The 18,823-nt window shown below is 47.0% G+C and overlaps 2 protein-coding genes across 2 annotated transcripts in view; one reads left to right on the top strand and one right to left on the bottom strand.

Annotated features, from left to right (window-relative positions):
- The window catches only part of CHD9 (chromodomain helicase DNA binding protein 9), a 220,928-nt gene extending 215,767 nt beyond the window's left edge, over positions 1-5,161 (bottom strand). The window contains exon 1 of the mRNA XM_025447580.3: positions 5,075-5,161. The gene's annotated coding sequence lies outside the window, so the exon portion shown is untranslated. The remainder of the gene's footprint in view (positions 1-5,074) is intronic.
- A 7,181-nt stretch (positions 5,162-12,342) lies between these two features.
- Positions 12,343-18,129, top strand: LOC125754093 (uncharacterized). Its single transcript, XM_049104503.1, has one exon. The coding sequence runs from the start codon at positions 13,186-13,188 to the stop codon at positions 13,342-13,344; it is 159 nt and encodes a 52-aa protein (XP_048960460.1). The 5' UTR covers positions 12,343-13,185; the 3' UTR covers positions 13,345-18,129.
- Positions 18,130-18,823: the final 694 nt, after the last annotated feature.

Genomic DNA, 18,823 nt, shown 5'->3' on the forward strand with positions numbered 1-18,823 from the left:
CCCAAGGATGTGGGGCTTAATCCTAGGACTCTGGGATCATGACCTGAGCAGGAGGCATATGCCTCACTGACTGAGCCACCCAGGCACTCCTTAAATGTATTTTAAAGAAAACTTCATATTGCTACTGTAAATGCAGAGCCAGAAACACTTGCCATGTATAGGTGGAAACTGCAGAAATACACAAACCAACATTCTAAATTTACGCTGACCATGCTTGCCTGTTCAATGTCCTGAATTTGACGGCTGCTGTCTTTTCCATGAAAAACCGAGACGGGCCAGTCTACTCCTTCACTAACTAAGACTTCTTCTGTTGACTGTAGTCAGAAGAGAGGCTGGCAAGTTCAACAAAGTACAAGGCCGGTGTGGCCAGCAGCTCCTGGACTGGGGAGCCCCAGCAGCAGGGCAGGATCAGAGAGGCAGTTTACAAAGGGAATACCTATCCTAGTCTGAGACTTCAGGTTCTTTAGCTCCATGACTCCATTCCACACTAAATCATCTCACTACGTCCCCAGTGATAGGCAATGCACACTTAAAAAAAACCCAAAGCAGAAACACTTTGTAGCCCACCCATGCCGGTGACCACTCCCTGGAGGCCACCTGTGGACAGTTGGACCTGCCACCTCTTCTTCCCACCTGAATGTATTTTCTGCGCACAGATAGAGTGCGCGGAAGTGGGGAGGCCTTGAGGAGGGAGGGAAACACCCCAGCTTCCTTGCCTCTTTATGAGACACACAATCTCTCCAAGTATTCCCCAGTGAGACTGATCCGTTGCTCGGGGTGCTAACTCACTTATCAACACATCCTTCTTTGGTTTTCCTTCCCTTCCCCAGGTCCACCTCACTCTCACTGCACTTTCTGGGATCACTTCCCCAATAATGTCCTGGCACCCACATTGTCTCATGATCTGTTTTTGGGGAAACCCCAACTATGACATAGTTCAAACTTCTAGCAATGGAATGAGGTGCCCAGTGAGTAAGTTCCATGTTATTGATGGGAACTCAAGAAATAGCAGAGAATAGTTGATGGGGATTCATTGGTCAGGTAAAGATTTAACTAGATGGACATTTAGTATTCTTATGTCACTGAGGTCCCATGATTCTAGATAAAGAGTTGGCAAACTATAGCCCACTGACCCACTGCCCGAGCGAAGAATGGCTTATACATTTACAAAAACTTGTTCTTAAAGCAGTTTTTTTTGAAGATTTTATTTATTTATTCATGAGAGACACAGAGAGACAGAGGCAGGGACATAGGCAGAGGGAGAAGCAGGCTCCCTGTAGGGAGCCCGATGTGGGACTCGATCCCGGCACTCCGGGATCACACCCTGAGCCAAAGGCAGATGCTCAACCGTGGAGCCACCCAGGCATCCCTACAAAACAATTTTAAATTAAATTAAATTAAATTAAATTAAATTAAATTAAATTAAATTATTTTTAAAGATTTTATTTATTTTTTTGACAGAGAATGAGAGAAGAGAGAGAGAGAGAGAGAGCACACAAGCAGGCAGAAAGGCAGTCAGATGGCAAGGGAGAAGTAGGCTCCCTGCTGAGCAAAGAACCCGACGTGGGGCTCTATCCCAGGACCCAGGATCATGACCTGAGCCGAAGGCTGACTCCTAATGGACTGAGACACTCAGGCACCCCACATTTATAAATAGTTTTAAAAAATCAAAAGAAGATTTTGTGACCCATTAAAATCATACGAAATCCAAATTTCAGTGTCCGTAAATAAAGTTTTATTGGAACACAACTCATTTCCATATCTTCTAAAGCTGCTTTTACTCTACAACCACAGAGGTGAGTAGATGCCAACTGAAACTGTATGATCCACAAAGCTCAAAATATTTCCTATATGGCCCTTTACAGAAAAAAGTTTGCTGACCCCTACTTAAGATCATTGTCCTGCAGGGACAAGAGGCAGATTGAGACCTTGCTGTCCCATGGATGGGGAGACCCAGTGCCAGACCTAGTATTTCAGGGGTAGGTTTTTTTTTTTTTAAGATTTTATTTATTTATTCATGAGAGACACAGAGAGGCACAGACACAGGCAGAGGGAGAAGCAGGCTCCATGCAGGGAACCCAATGCGGGACTCGATCCCAGGACCCCGGGATCACGATCTGAGCCAAAGGCAGATGCTCAACCACGGAGCCACCCAGGTGTCCCTCAGGGATAGTTTGGATCAGACCTTCACATTTCCTTTTTCTACATCTTTGGGCCCTCCCTCACTACTCCCCCTGCCCCTACAAGCAACTGGGAGTCTTTCACTGAGGCATTAATGGTTTTATACCAGGAATATTTTTATTTTTAATACGCATGAGGACTTTTCTTCTCCACATTCTGCACACTGTCCCAAGTTGTTTCATCCATGCTTGATGGCTTCTGTAGCCATGTAGTTACTGATTCCTCCCCAGACCAAACCAAATCTCTAGCTCAGGATTAGTGACCTAAGATTTCTGATCAATACTCAAACGTCTGTTCAGCATCAGATTAAGAGGGAGGTACTAGAGGTCGGTACTGCTTACCAGTGGCGTACTTTTGCACAGTATGTTTAACTACATAAGGCATCAATTTCATCTTCCGCAGGAGGTGGAAACCATCCTCTCCAAGCCTGCCAGGATTACTGTGCTAATCGGATGAAATGAGAGCTGCCCACAAAACACACTACCACCTGGCCCCAGACTCTGTTATTATTGTTATTATTGCACTTCTGCTCTCTTTGCCCACCACATTCCCTGCACACTGGCTCTCCTTGAGTTTCCTGATCTTGCCAAACTCTTGGCGACCTCCTGGCCTTTGCATATATTACTTTCTCTGCTTGAAACACTCTTTCCTTATCACACTGGGTGCCTGTTCTGCTTCTAACCTTTCTGACACCCAATCTAAGGCAGGCCCCTTCTGTATGCCTCTCCACCTTGATTCTTTCATTGTACATGTGGTAATGTCTAATTACAGTTGATTCTCATTTTTTGCAGCAGCTATATTCCAAGAAGTTGCCGTGAATATGGAATTAGCAAATACCAAACCATTGCACCTAGGGAAAAAAACCTAAAGTTAGGTTTCTGGGAGACTCGTCACATTTTCATCAACAGATCAATACCTAACCTTGTTTTATGTGTGTTTCTGTTTAAAGACACCTAATTTAATATATATTGTTGATTCATTCCTATTGAACTCACAGCCAAAACCATTACAATTCATGCCTGAACAAAGCTTATCTTATACATATTTTCTCTGTAAGGCACATCACAACCTTCTTATGCTTGGGAGCACTAGTCAGCACTTGAGCACGATGCTTCAGGGCGATTTTCAACAGAGAAGTTGAAAATCATCAAAAAAAAAAAAAAAAGCACAAAAATGCAGAAAACATCGCACGAAATAGATCACAAAAAGGACACCCATTTACAATATGAGAGCTAACACCAGAAAGCAGAGTGTTGCCTTGTGTTGACCTCAGCTGGGAATGTGCATGTTTGTCAGCTCCAATTTTTGGGCACTCTGCCCATGTCCATGCATGACCACGAAAGCGCTGTCTATATTGATTTTAGGGTCACAAATAAATTGTACAGAGTAGAAGTCAGGACTGCAGAATCCGCCAAAAATGAGGATCCGCTGTATTTGTTCTCATTTCTCTCATTCACCAGAGTGTGAATTCACCAAGAGCTGGCTAACCTCTGTCTTACTCACCATTTTATGTCTACATCTGGGAAACTGTGTGGCACACAGTAGGCTCTTAATAATGAATATGCCATGAATGAACAAATGAGTCAATTCAGTGAAAGTGCCTTGTTGGCAGTAATGACAGCCATTGTTTATGGAAAATGCGCCATGACCTGCCTTGTGCTAAGTGTTTTCTCTCCATTCTCAACATGAGGGAAACAGCAGATTGCTTTTGCACATGGGTCCTAGAGTCAGATTGCCTGGGATCGGCCTCTTCTTAATCATATAGCCCTGAGCAAGCCCCTTGGCCTTTCTGAGGCCTAGTTTTTCAAACATCAGATGGGGTCATTATGGTACTATCCTGTGGGCCATAATGAGGAGTCAAATGTGACAATGCACAGAAAGCATTGAGCACAGCACCTGGTGCAGGTGTACCTGCAGGAAACATGACCTTAATTGTTAATAATTCCCACAATAACTCTAGGAGGTTTATACCATCGTGCCCATTTTGCAGATGGGGAAACTGAGACCAGAAGTGATATCGTGAGCTCTTGAGGGGGCTCTGGGGACTCCAAGCCCATGCTGGTAACCACTCTGCTGTTTCATGAGAATACACGGGATCATTTTTACTAGTTATAGGGGAGCTTACTCTGCCTCCTCAGCTGCATTTAGCAAAGTGAGGAGGGCAGCTCAAGAGTCTTCTCTCACATTCCACATCAGCCTCTTTCCATCCCCTGCCCGCTGCTGAGTTTAACCCTTTCAGAACCAGCCCTATTGGAGGGGAGGTGTTGGTTTGTTATCTTGGGTTTGACAGCTTAAAGGCGGAGATACTTCCTGCTTCAAAAGCAGGAGGGAGGAGGAGGAGGAGGAGGAGGAGGGGGGGGGAGGTGGGGGGGGGAGAAGAATCCGCATTCGGCGGCGCTGTGACACACGTCCTCGGGGTTTTCTCCAACCTTACATCAAGGGACCTCAAACTTAGCTGCTAGTTGCAATCTCCTGGGAAGCTTGTAAAGGACCAGATGCTCAGGCTGCAACCCAGACCGCTTACACTCGTCCCCGGGGTGGGGAGGGTGGCGGTGGGACGGGGGGCACCAGCGTTCTTTCATGCTCCCCAAGAGATCCCAACGTGCAGCCAAGTTTGAGGACGGTGCTCTGGATCGGATCCGCGCTCAGCTGCAAAGCTACCGTGGCTCCGGGCACCGGGAACTCTCTCCTTTGAGGACTCGCCGAGCGGGGCCTCGGGCGGGCTTTGCAGAGGCTCGGGCTGGGGCGACCCGCGGGCCGGCGAGCTGCGCTCCCGCCGGGTCCCTTCAGGCAAGGCACGTGCGGCCGCTCCGACGTGTCGGGTCCTCCCCGCCGCGCTGCCCGCCCCGGCCGCGGGGGCCCGGGGGAAACGCCCGAGGCTCGGGGGTCCTACCTTGGCCGCCGGCGCTGCGCTCCAGTCCCCGGAATCCTGGGGCTCAGGCCCGCCCGCCGCCGGCCCCGCTGCGGGCCCCCCCCCTCCGCGCCCGAGAGGCGCCGCTGGAGCGCAGGCGCCACCCAGCGGCGCGCGGAGGCGGTGCGGGGCCGCGGGCGGGGGCGGGGCGGGAGCGCGGGCGGTGGGCGGGGCCGCGGGCGGGGGCGGGGCGGGGCGGGAGCGCGGGCGGGGGCGGGGCGGGGCGGGAGCGCGGGCGGGGGCGGGGCGGGGCGGGAGCGCGGCCCACCTGCCCATGTGGGCGGCTGCCCCCGCGTCGCGCGCCCCGGCCCGGCCCCGCCGCCCCGCCCCTTCCCTCCCCCGGGGGCGCGGGGACCCCGACCCGCTGAACTTCCTCTCGGGGCCGCGAGGGCCCGCCAGGCCCGGGCTCCGCGCGGGGGAGCCGTCCTGGGATGTCCCCGGCTGCGCTCGGGATCCTCCTTTGCGGCCCCCGCTTCCAGTACAGCCCAGGTTGGCACAGCCTCCTTTTGAAATAATGTGGGAGCCCCGGACACGCCGGGGACCGGCCCTTCCCCTCCCACCAACCCTTTCCTCTTCTCCCTGCCCCAGCCCCCACCCCCTTGCCCTCCTGCCTGGTGCCCTCCAGGCTCTCGGGCTGACGGTGATTAGACTCCCAGTCTGCGGCAGAGCCTGTGCAGAGTTGGGAGACACAGGTCCCTTGGGACTTGGCAAACCGGGTCATCTTTCTCTGCCGGCTGCAATGACTTTTTTTGGGGGGGGGGGTTGGGGCTTTCTTGGTACCTCTCCTGACTCCCTGACACTCAATGCCCGTAGCCACCCCTTAGTCACTGGGGAGCTGGGAAGGGAGAGTAGATCTGCCCTAGGCTGGGGACCTGTTAGCTGATAATTAAGCAATGTCCAGAGGAGTCCCACTATCAGGCTTTTTGAGAGCAATGGGGACCCTAAGCCACCTCCCTTTCCTGAGGCTTCTGGTATTTATTATTATTATTATTATTATTATTAATTTTAAAGATTTTCTCTATTTATTCATGAGAGACACAGAGAGAGAGGCAGACACATAGTTAGAGGGAGAAGCAGACTCCCCACAGGGAGCCGGATGTGGACCTCTATCCCAGGACCCTGGGATCATGTCCTGAGCTGAAGGCAGATGCTGAGCCACCCAGGTGTCCTTGGTATTTATTATTTTTTTATGAAGACATGCCAAAACAGGGTTACAAAGATGGTGGACTATTTAAAGGGTTTACATTTCACTTCTTTCTTCCCTCTGCAAATGTTAACTGAGCACCTACTATGCCCCAGACACTTTCCTAAAAACAAGGGATATGACAAAGGGCAAAACACCCCCAATATCTCTGCCCTCACTGAATTCAGATTTAATGTAACAAATTAACACTTTTAGCATCCACAAAAATGCGGTGCGATGGAATTGAGCTCCTCACAGGATCAGTACAGGATTTACAATGCAAAAAAATGAATGTGTAGGGTACTGAAGGCCGAGTGGCCTGGTGATGGACACAGGTTTTGCAAGGCGGTATGTGAAATGCCTTCTTATCCTGGCCATTTATCTGTGCGATGACATCTGGGGATAATATCACCAGTGGAAAGATGAGAGACACTTTGTGAAAGTGAGGTCTATGCCAACCCCCAACCTGTGTGAGTGCCGGCCTCATATTTGGCCTCTTGGTACTGGTAGGCTCTGGCCCCAGTGACCATCGAAGGCAGAGGAAGAGGAGGGGGACGTATCACCCGTGGGCACTGCCTGGAAGGGCAAGGGGCAGTGTATGTGTTTGGTGTGTGTGTGTGTGTGTGTGTGTGTGTGACTGATATGGCCTGGTCCCCAGCTTATACACGGCCGGCTGGTGTTCTCTGGTGAAGGTGAATCGGTCAGAGAAGTGCTGACAAGGACATTTCCCATTCTCTCACTTTAAAGTGTCTCTGAGTCATTTCCAGATCATTCTTGCCCCAGTCCTTGCAAGAGCTCCCTCCCCCTCACCCCACTGTGCCCCAGAGCATGCCTGGGCAAAGTCCTAGAATTCTGACGTCAGGCATCACCTGATGGGGTTAAAGGTTTTCCTAAGGACTTTCCCTCTGAGTTCTCCTGCCGTTTTACTCATTCCACTCGGCACTGTGTTTCAGAAACTGCAATTATCAACAGGTCCGTTTTCTTGGTGGGCTCTTCATGGTGGGGGGGGGGGTCTCCGTGAGGGACAGCACAGTGTTTGGATAGGTAGAAGTCATGTGTATAATAATCACAAGTATTATTGTTGACAATGGCTTAGGTGCTAAGAATTTCCGATCAACTATTGATTTGAAACTTCACAATAATCCTGTGAAGTAGGCACTACTACGTTTCCCATTTTATAGATGAAGAAACTGAGACTCATGATGTAATTTGCCCTTGGGGGAAGAGTAAGCCAATGGTGTGGTCAGGACTTCAGTTTGGATTGCCCAACTGCAGAATATGTGCCTGTGAGCACCTCACCACCATTTGTGGAGCACCTACTATGTACCAGACACTATGTTTTAGATATGGGGCAGAATAGACAACACATTCTTGTTTTTATCCCTCTTGTTCTTTTGTTCTGTCCATGTTTTCCTTCAGATAGAATTTTGTTTTATTTTATTTTTCTTAACAATTTCATAGTTATGTTATGAGATACAACCCATTTTCAGTAGGAAAGGGCATATTTATCTTCCAGAGTGATGTTCCTTTAAAGAGGGTGAGAATCTGGGCACCTGGGTGGCTCAGTGGTTGAGCTTCTGCCTTTGGCTCAGTGCATGATTCCGGAGTCCTGGGATCGAGTCCTACATCAGACTCCATGCAAGGAGCCTGCTTCTCCCTCTGCCTATGCATCTGCCTCTGTGTCTCTCACGAATAAATAAAAATTTAAAGAGGGTGAGAATCCAAAAGGAAAGGACCCACACATGGGGGCAGCAGGGGCATGGACAGGGTGGCACCAAGACCCTGGCACAGGAAGGGTAGAGATGAAAGAGGCAGGAATACTAAAGAGACCAGGGACATGTGGTCTTGGCAGGCTGGTCATGTGGACTGAAAGACAGTTTGACTTTGGGGGTCACAATGTGTCTATGATTGGCAGGAGTAAGCCTGGTTACTTTCTGGTCATGAATTGTACCTGCAAACCCTGCCAGGTGTTATGAGGTACAATGGCAGAAAATATATATACTGTCTCATTGATTTCCCAAAGTCCAGGAAACTAAGAGTCAGAGATGTTAAACAACTAGCTGAAGTCCGCACAGCAGGAGCACGTTAGTAGAGTTAGCATTCAATCCCAGGTTCCTTTCAGGCTGAAACCCGGGCTTCTAACAGTTGGCTGCCTTTCCATAGGTAAATGTGAATTAAACTGAACTCCTGGGGAGGGATTTGCATTTCTTCCTTTTGTCCACGATGTCCTTTCCCTCCTCTACCAGCTAATATTCTGTTTATCCTTCTAGGTCTAGCTCAAAGAAGCCCTCCCTTACTCCCTCTTTCCAGTGTAGCCTTTTCCTTGCATAGTTTAATTCCCTGTGAAGATATTGCCTCCCCTGACAGATTCAATGCCCTATAGAGCAGGATCCACATGGGTTGTGCTAGGTTGTATGTTTGCCTTTCCACATCCAGTCTCCATTGTTCTCCACCTTGTTGTTAGTTCTGGGAGGGTGACCTAGTTCTACAAGACTACAAGAAGGCTTCTATGCCCACTGGCTTCAAGGCGAGCTTGGTCAGTGAGAGCCCTGACAGAGACCAGAGGGAGGACAAAGAGTGGCTTGGGGGTGCTTGGGGGTGCACCCTGCAGCTCTCTTTCTGTGGGGTGCCTTAGGCTGGCCACTCTCCTGATCTATAGTCACAGCTGTAAGGTGACACTCTGTATTCAGCTCTCTCTGCCTCTGGTTCTACAAACTGTGCAACACCCAAAATGGAACTTTGTAACATAGAGCTCAATAAACAGCTGTTGAGATAAATTAGGGGCAGGTGTATTTGTTTGCTTGAGTGAGTGAGTGAGTGAGTGAGAAGCAGGAGAAAAGGATTTAAATGATCTTGAGAACTAGGGCCAGATGGCAAATAAGCCCCAAGATTCCTGGCAGAGTGTTTTTATTTATTTTTTTGTTTGAATGATCTTTAAATTTTTTTTTTTGAAATCTTCCTCACTTAGCGTTTGGTAAATTTGACTCCTTAAAATTTTGCCGTATGAATGTATGAATTTTAATCCATGTACAGATTTGTGTAACTCCCACCACAACTTGAATACAGAACGGCTCCAGGGAACCTGGGGTAGTTCAGTCAGTTGGGCATCCAACTCTGGATCTCAGCTCAGGTCTTGATCTCAGGGTCATGAGTTCAAACCTCACGTTGGGCTCCATGCTGGGTATGGAGCCTACTTAAAAATAACAATAATAAAAGAAAGGAAAAAAAGAATACAGAATAGTTTTACCACCCTCAAAACTCCCCCAAACCATCCCTACATCTTTGTCTTTTTCAAAATGCGGTATAAAGGAATCAAACAGTAGGGAACCTTCTGAGACTTGCTTCTCTCACTCAACATAATATCTTTGCCGTTTACTGGAACTCTTACATGCAGCAATAGTTCATTCCTGTTTATTATTGAGTAGTACTCCAGTGTACGAATGTACCAGTTTATTTATCCATTCACATTATCATTGGGTTGTTTCCAGTTTTTGATTACTAATAGAACTGGTCTCACTATCCAGGTATAAGATATTGTGTGAACACAGGTCTTCATTTCCCTTAGATACTGTTATGGACTGAATGCGTATCCCATACCCCTCCATTCATATAGTGAAGCCCCAACCCTCAATGCAACTGCCTTGGAGATAGTGCTTTTATGGAAGTCATTAGGGTGAAATGAGGTCCTAAGGGTGGAGCCCAAATCTTGATGAACTAGTGTTCTTATAAAAAGAGAAAGGGACTCCAGGGCTTTCTTTGTGAACACAGAGGAGAGGCCATACACATGAGGATACATCAGGAGGGTGGCCATCTGAAAGCCGGGAAGACTCCTCACACCAGAAGCCACATTTGCCAACACCTTGATCATGGACTGAGGCTCTGCAGCTGTGAGAAGATGTCTATTGTTTAAACCACCCAGTTTGTGGTCTTCTGTTGTGGCAGCTTGAGCAGATTAATACAACAAAATAGTCTATGCTAAGTGTATGTTTAATTTTGCAAGAAACTGCCAAGCTGATTTCTCGAGTGGCTGTACCATTTTGCATTCCTCCAGCCTCATATGAGAGTTCCAGTCACTCTGCAACCTTGTCAACATATGGTACTGTTGGGAGTTTTTATTGGTGTTGATTTTTTTTTTTTATGTGCTATGTTTTGTAGGTTGTAAAAGCTAAGGAAGCAATTTGAAGCTGGAAATATTTTGGAAGTACCCTACTGAGGTCTCATCCATCTTTGGAGTCATCCATACCCCATTTCTCTGTTCTTATCTTTCTTTTAGCCTCGTTCTATCCCTAGGGTGATCCCTCCTCCCCTAGGCAGAACCAGTTAGTGATTGGCACATTATAGTCCTCATTAGAGGTGAACCCATTTCTGAGAATGTTGAGGAAGAGGGTAAGTATGTGCAGGGCTGGCCTCAGGAGCCCCGTGCATCATTTAAATTTCTGCTGTCATCATCTTGAAATGTTTAACACTTTTTAAAAAAATATTTTATTTATTTATTTATTTAAGAGAGAGAGGAGCGGGGAGAGAGTACAAGTAGCGGGGAGGAGGAGGGACAGAGGGAGAAGCAGTTTCCCCGCTGGGCAAAGAACCCAACACCTGGGACCCTGGGATCATGATCTGAGCTGGAGGCAGATGCTCAACTGACTGAGCCACCCAGGTACACCTTAATAATTTTTGAACAAGGGATCCACATTTTAACTTTGCACTGAGCCTCCACAAATTATGTAACCTGTCCAGGGTGTAGGAGGTCACAGGCAGGGCAAGGCTTCTCACTAAGTTATTTAGCAAAAAGCCCTCATGTGGTCCTGCTGACCACAGCTCTAGACAAACCCAAGTGCAACCTGAGGGTTATACCTGGCTCCTGGGCGCTCTTGGAGCCTGTCTTTTGTGCTGAGCTGGGTTAAGCATGATTAATTTGGAGGCTTCACAAGAGGATTGTTGCTCTAGGATCCCAGTATCTAAATGAGGATTTGCCTTAATTAGGGCCTCTTACTTGGAAGGCAAATGGAAGCTCCATCTTCCATCCTGACACCCCCAAAGTACTTTTGTACTTTGGCTTTTACATGGAGAGATAAATCAGCAACACCATAATGTCTTCTAATTGTCTCTCTGCCAGCCCAGTTGGCAAGAAGCTCATTCAAAGAAAGGTGATTTATGGGCAGTTTTACCACATTTAAGCAGATCACTGAATGCCCAGGTCCAAGAGGATGAATGGTATTAGCCAGAGGCACTGGGGGGCAAAGGGTGGGAGGGAGCAGGGAGTGGGGTCATCACAGGCTTTGGAGGCAGCATCCTGAACTGGCTGCTAAGCAGGTGCATGACCTTAAGGCAACTGACCTAACCACTCTGGACTTAATTATTTCAACTCTAAAGTGGAATTAATAATACTTCCCCACAGGAAAATTGGATCATAAGGAGTCCACAAGAAGACTCTGTAATGTGTCTGAGGCTCTCATGCATCCGCCCTCCGTAAGTGCACCGGGACTGATGTCACTTTTGAGTGCTCTGCACATACCTGGGAAAGAATAAATTTTGTACTTCTCTGAAAAGCCACTTCACAGACCTGCTTGATCCTCTTTCCAGCTTCCTAGGAGCTGGGTCAGGATTATCAGGCTCCTTTTGTTTTATTTTATCCAAGATTTGATTATTTATTTGAGAGAGACAGCATGGTGGAAGGGGCAGAGGGAGAGGGAGAGAGGATTCTCAAGTGGACTACCCACTGACCAGGGAGCCCAACATGGGGCTCCATCCTGGGACCCTGAGATCATGATCTGAGCCAAAATCAAGAGTCAGATGCTTAACCAACTGAGCCCCACAGTCCCATCATGGCCTGTGTCTCCTCATATCAAAAGGTACCACTAATCGGGCTCCTTTTAGATTTAGGAAAAGCAAAGATATGTGGTCAGAAAATAAACCAAGAGTACTATAGAGTGCTGGAGTGGCTAACTTCAGTTCCATACCTTTCTATACTGTGTGGGCTTCACTCAAGAGGCATTTACATTTGAGATCATTCACTCACAACTCCAAAAACCTTTACCTGTGTGTCCTAGATTAAAAGAGCAATGACAAGCTTACCAAACGGATGACCTCTAGGACAGTGTGTGAAGATGGTCTGATGGGCTCTTTCAAATAGATATAATTAGCATAGTGATGGAGGGACTGGAATCCCAGATGACCTGGATTCAAATCCCGTTCTGGCTGTTAGTGACTGTCTTCCATAAATTACTCACCATCTCTGTGTCTCAGTGGCACCATCTGCTAAATGATGTTTAAATAACATAATCGGCCTCAGAGAGTTGTTGTAGGGACTAAAGAAGATAATGAATGTAAACTTTGCTTGGCACAGAGTAGCACGCTATACTTGCTAGTTCTTTTCATTACATGTTTGGGTATCCCCTGGAGTCCACGGTCTTAGGACTCCCTATTCTTCAACTATGGGTGGAGTTGGCATTCTAAGGTAGGGGATGGTCTCCAAGTGGGAGGTCTGTGAGTTCTGGAACTGAATGTGACTCTGGGACAGGGAATGAGGCCATAGCTAGTTGCATAGTAACTTTGTGTATGGAGAGACAGGCTACTGTTTACAGGTAACTAGGTGAGGAGTTATAATCTGTAAAGAAGTTAAAGGTTAAATGAAGGGAATTCTGGTGAGATGAATGGGACCTGGTGCACTGAACCAGCTGCTGGGTTGTCAGGAAGGACAGCCTTCGGGACCCTGCCCCCCTCATGGATGAGGGTCAGCGTTTTATTATGCAGATTAGACTTGGCGTCTCCCTGTGACCATAGAAACCCAACCAGTTCTCTTTCAACAGTGCTCTGAGGAAGGGTTATTTAAATCTGGCACTGTAAGAGTAGCTGCAGCACAGACCCTCCTCAGAACAGCCCAGAACTCTGGGCCCTCTGCTCCCAAAGTGAGATGGGATGCCACACAAGCAAGAGCACCAAGGTGGTGGGGGAATCCCACAAACCTGGAGAACAGCCCGAGGGAGAAGAGCCAAATCTGGAGGCTGGCGCTGAGGCAGCAGATGGCAAGGACATCTCATCGAAGGATGGGGGCCCTGCACTCAAGAGCTGAGGTGTTTTCCTCTCGAGTCGGTCCGGACCCTCTCTTCATTCTTGGAACTGTCTTTGGCCTATGAAACCTGAGACAAACCCAGTCCTGAGAAGCTCCGAATACAAGGAGGAGAGAGAAATCTCTGCCTTCAGCAGGTTCCCTCCTCAGGCTTTGCTCTTTGGAGCTATGAGGAATCCTATTCTCCCTGGCTCTCTATGGAGAGGACAAAAGAAGTCTTCATGTGTCGTGGGACTTGTCCACAGCTTCTGCAGACGGGCAAGCCAGAATGTTCTGTAGCCATGTGCTACTGAGCTGTGACTGTCCGGGGACCCCCAGCTGCCTCACCTTCCGAACTCTCCTAAATGTCCACGGGGCTGTGTGGGGGGTCGGTTTGCTCTCTTTCTCTCCTTTCTCTTCAAGAGCTGGCCCAAGAGCCAACATCCCCAGCAGGGTCGTTTTTGTTTGGCTGGCTCCACACGGTTGGTGATGAATAATTTAATATTTAACTGGGAGAATTGTCTGTGAATTATGGGAACAATCAGGATCGGGCTGTGAAGAGAGTGAATAGGAGGCAGCAGGCCTGGTCATCCTGGAAGTGGAGCCCGGAGCACTGGTGTGAAGGACGAGGGCGCATGTTCCTGGTTTTTAAGCCCCCAGACAAATGCCCCTCTGCTGACACCCCTGTGTCTCCTCATATCAAAAGTCTGTCAATTTGGACTCTATAGCATCTGAGCTATCTGAATCCAGCCCTCAGAAATATTTCGCTGTTTACTAACATGCCTGTCAGCCTTTCTTCCTCACCCGCTCCCCCACCACCAATCCTGCGTGTGTTTTGTTTTTAATTCGAAAGCGTTTTAATTGGAAATCAAATGGACATGTTTGCAAATAAATGATGACAGACACATGTGAAAGACAGGCCTGCGGATGTGAGAAGAGAGGGCCAGCCAGAAGGGGTGGGTGTAACTCTGTGGAACAGAAGTGAGAAAAGAAGCTCTAGAGTCTTCTCTTTGTGCCAGGCACCACGCTGATGAGTTTACAGGGGTGCTTTATGGTAACCGGCACGGAGCAGCATAAAGTTGCTCCCATTTTATAGATGAGGCAACTGAGGCACCAAGAGGTTAAGTCGCTTGCCTGAGCTTGGCCATCTAGGACAGGGCAGAGCCCAGAGCCGAGGCCCCGCAGCGTGGCTCCCGAATTTATGCTGTTCATCACTGCCGAGTCCTGTTGGAAGTGGAGGTCTACCCTGTGAATACATGGAGATGCAAGTCCCATCACGGCCTGCACCTAGCAGGGGCCACTTCTCTTTCCTCATTTGGGTGTACCCACCTATGAAGAAGTAGGCAACTGGTCCTCTAGGTGTCGGTGCACTGCACATTTTGGGTGCCTTGAGGGACTGATGGAGAGGAGGAGATGGATGGAAGGGTGAGGAGGGATCGAGGGGGACAGAGAGAGAGAGAGAGGGAACAAGTGTGAGCCCGAGCTATTGCAAATGACCCTTCTTTTTAGCCATAGAAACCTCAGAAACTGAACGAGATTCTTTGGGGATGACAAGGCAACCAGGCTAAAGAGAAGGAAGGAAGAGAAGCAAAGACATTCAGCCTGAAAATGCACTTCAGCCTGAAAACGGTTCCTTTTGCCTCAGCAGAGCCTGACATTTTCCAAAGACAGTGTAGGAGAGACGGGGCCTCGTCAGCTGGCCCAAGGCCCTGCTCTGTCCCTGGGGGTGGTAAACTTTCAGTGTGCCAGGAAACAGGCCTGGGCTTGCAGCTGGGGATCAGGAAGTTTGGGGCCTCTTTCTACAGCTTACTGGGGATAGGCCAGACTCGGGTAACTGCTTTCAAATTTTTTAAAAAGACAATTCTGTTTTTCTCCCTCCTAATGGAAATTCATCCTGCAAAACAGGGTTTGCCTGGGAAGAAGCTGCTTACAATGCACCCTCAGGACTCCTGGAGAATGTTCTCAGCTGCTGGTGATGCTTTGAGGCTGGGTGGTGCTCATCTCACCTGCTACTGAGAGGCGGGACTCAGATTCTGCTTATCAAATCAAATGAAGGAAGGAGGCTCCAGGGCCTTAAACATTCAGACAGTAGGGTGGTTTGTTCTGTTTCCTTCAGGGATGGTGCAAAAATGCTCATTTGAGTAAATTCAAGATCTCCGAGGGCTTTTAAAAATAAGATTCTTTTATCCACTATCAGCTGTGACAGGCATCTGCATTTTGCCAGGAAGTTCATCTGATAATGGGAAAAAGTACCCAGTTTCTTTTTGAAGATATTCCATTTATTCCATGGGGACCTGGTACCACTTATCTGTCTCCCTCTGAGGCTCAAATGCCTGGTGAAGTGGTCAGAATTATGTCCACTTAAACATAACTTGAACCTTTTAAAAAACAGTTCTGCACAGACTCCGCACTTTTCACTTGAAAGCCATTGCTCTGGCCCATTTCCCAAACTACTAGAAGAGGAGTGCTTTGTTTACTAATCAACTTACCTATCTACATATTCTTCCCCTTGTCCTTCCTTTTATCCATCCATCCATCCATCCATCCATCCATCCCACTTCACTCACTCACTCACTCACTCACTCACTCTATTCAGCTCTTTCTTGGATTTTTCATTTATATGAGGCAATACATTTCCCCATTCAAACAAATACTTAATTGAATTTCTACTTTTCTCTGTTATTCATTCATTTCTTTCTTTATTCATTCATTAATTCAGCAGTTACTGGGTAGCTACCCTATGTCAAACTTCTTAGCACTAATAAAAAGTTGATGTGCATCTTTCTAGGAGCATAGCCTGGAACAGGGTGGTCCAGAGAAATCCTTCCAGCCCAGGTGAGGCCTGAGTTGAGGCTTCACAAGTAAGGAGGAATTAGCTAGAGAAAGAAGATGAGTGTTTCAAGAGAAGGGGAATGTATGACCCAAGATAGGAAGCTGCGTGGGGCATGATGTGTAGTGTTGTGGGAGCCTGAAGGGCATGCCACATAATAACAGGGAGGAGAAGCATGACAAGTAAAAAGGATCAGGTCTTGCAGGGCCTTGTATTTTATATCAAGAGGCTGAGAGATCATCCCAATGCTGATGAAGAGTCCACCGAAGAAGAATAGTGCTAGAACATTGACTGCTTTTGACTGCTTGGATCCTACCTTCTGGTAACAAAGCCCATCTTCTCCCCTTGGAGGACACTTTTCTTTCCACTCACAGTTTATATGATCCCATTCTCAGGCTCCAGGCTAAGTGCTGCTTGTACCTGGTTTGTTCAAGGAAGATCATCCGGCCCAAACCAGTCCAGACTTTTGTTGAAGCAATTAGTGAAGAAGTGTCCATTTTCTTTTGGAGTTAGTAAAATTGTAGGATTTAAGTCTGGAATCTCTTAGTGGCATTCCCTACTAGGGAAGGCCTTGAGAATGAAACCATAGAAGAGATTGGGACTGAGAGAAGTGGAGACCTATTCCTGATGAACTTGTTTGGACAACTGGATCCAGCCATGCTAGAAGCTAATACTATCCCTGGATGATTAACACAAGCCAATATATTCTCACTTTTTTTTTTTTCTTACTGAGAGTGGTTTGAATTTGGTTTCTATCATTTTCAAAGAGTTCTGGGTATATCACATCAACTCAGATGTGTATTTTAGGTGGAGTAACTTGGTAGCTGTTAGAAAGAGTTTAGAGGGATAAGGCTGGAGGCAAGAATACAAATTAGAAGACAAATGCCCAAAATAATAAAGACATATTAGATAGCTGTTAGTATTTATTGCAATGTTGCAACCAGCCACAAAATCTCAGTGGCACACAGCATAAACTTTCTCTTCTTTTGATTACATGTCTGTGGGTTACTGTGGCTCAGGTGATCAGCCTACATGAGGAGTGTTCACATGACAAGTAGCAGGAGCACAAGAGACTGAGTCTAAGGAAGTATCCTTTTGCATGGAGGGTGGAGGAGTGAATGTTTGCTAAACAATATTCTGACACAAATGGGATAGAGTGAAGAGGACAGATTCAAGAAATAGTTAAGAGGTAAAATCAACCAGTTTTGGTGATTGATTTTTCATTGGGGTTAAGGGAGAGAGAGGAGTCAAGGTTTCTACTCAGGTGGCGGGCTGATGATGGTGCCACAATATGAGAAAGGGACTCTGGGCAGAGGGATAGGTCTAGAGGGAGGGTGAGGAGTTGAGTGTTGGAACAGTTGAGTTTGATATGCTCATACAATGAAAATAATAACTTGATGACTGATTTAATTTAACTTAACATGGTGATCATTTCATGATATACACGCATATCAAATCATTATGTTGTACACCTGAAACTAATAGAATGTTACATGTCAAGTATACCTCAATTAAAAAAACAGCAAACATTTATGTCACTCATACTATGTCTGGGAATTGTTCCAAATGCTTTATTTGTAGGTCTCTTCTAATCCTCACAACCACCCTATTTTCACTTTACAGATTAAAGCCCAGGGAATTAAATAATTTACCCAGGTCTTTTAGCTCTCAAGGACAAAGCTAAAAACTGGCAGGTTGGCTAGCAGATAAGAATTTATTTGGGAGTTGTGGGAACCCTCTTGGACCTCCAGAGTTGGTATAAGATTGTTTAAAAGTGAAAACATTTGAGAGGCACCTGGGTGACTCAGTCTGTTAAGTGTATGACTCTTTCAGCTCAGGTCAAGATCTCAGGGGTGGTGAGATCAAGCCCTGTGTAAGGCTCCAAGCTCATCAAAGAGTCTGCTTGAAAATCGTCTCCTCTGCTCCTCTCCCCACTCTTTCTCTCAAATAAATAAATCTTAAATTTTTTAAAGTAAAAATGTTTGAACACATTTGATGCAGAGAGAAATCTTTTTTATTTTTTATTTTTTAAGTAATCTCTACACTCAATGTGGAGCTCAAACCCATGACCCCAAGATCAAGAGTCACATGCTTCACTGACTAAGCTCTACTACTAAGTTCTTATTTGAACTTCCATTATCACCTAAAGCATAGCCTTCTGAAAATACAGCTGCTATTAACTCCTCTCCTAGGGGGTTTCCTAAAAATTCATTTGCCAAGAAGGTAGATTTCCCATTCCCACTGGCATCAAAGAACCCAATAGACACTTCCATATTCTCCCACTGAAGACCTAAAAAGACCTTTTTAAAAAAATGGTATACAGGGGATCCCTGGGTGGCTCAGTGGTTGAGCGCCTGCCTTCAGCCCAGGACGTGATCCTGGGGTCCTAGTATCGAGTCCCACATCAGGCTCCCTGCATGGAGCCTGCTTCTCCCTCTGCCCGTGTCTCTGCCTCTCTCTCTCTCTCTCTCTCTCTCTGTGTCTCATGAATAAATAAATAAAATCTTTTAAAAAATTGGTATACATACACCTTTCTTTTGGGTAGCTCCATGAGTTTTCCATTACTGGCAGCTCTCCTGCATTGCACATGTGAAGATAAATCTTGTGTTTTCTTCTGTTAATCTGTATTTTTTCACTTAAATTTTCAGGCCCCCAACACTGGATCCAAGTTGG

Source organism: Canis lupus, chromosome 2, assembly GCF_003254725.2.
Source record: "Canis lupus dingo isolate Sandy chromosome 2, ASM325472v2, whole genome shotgun sequence".
NCBI classification, from domain to species: Eukaryota; Metazoa; Chordata; class Mammalia; order Carnivora; family Canidae; genus Canis; species Canis lupus.

What these genes read in the sequence shown, in the direction of transcription:
- LOC125754093 (XM_049104503.1), top strand. Translation starts at nt 13,186, where the DNA reads ATGGGATGCCACACAAGCAAGAGCACCAAGGTGGTGGGGGAATCCCAC.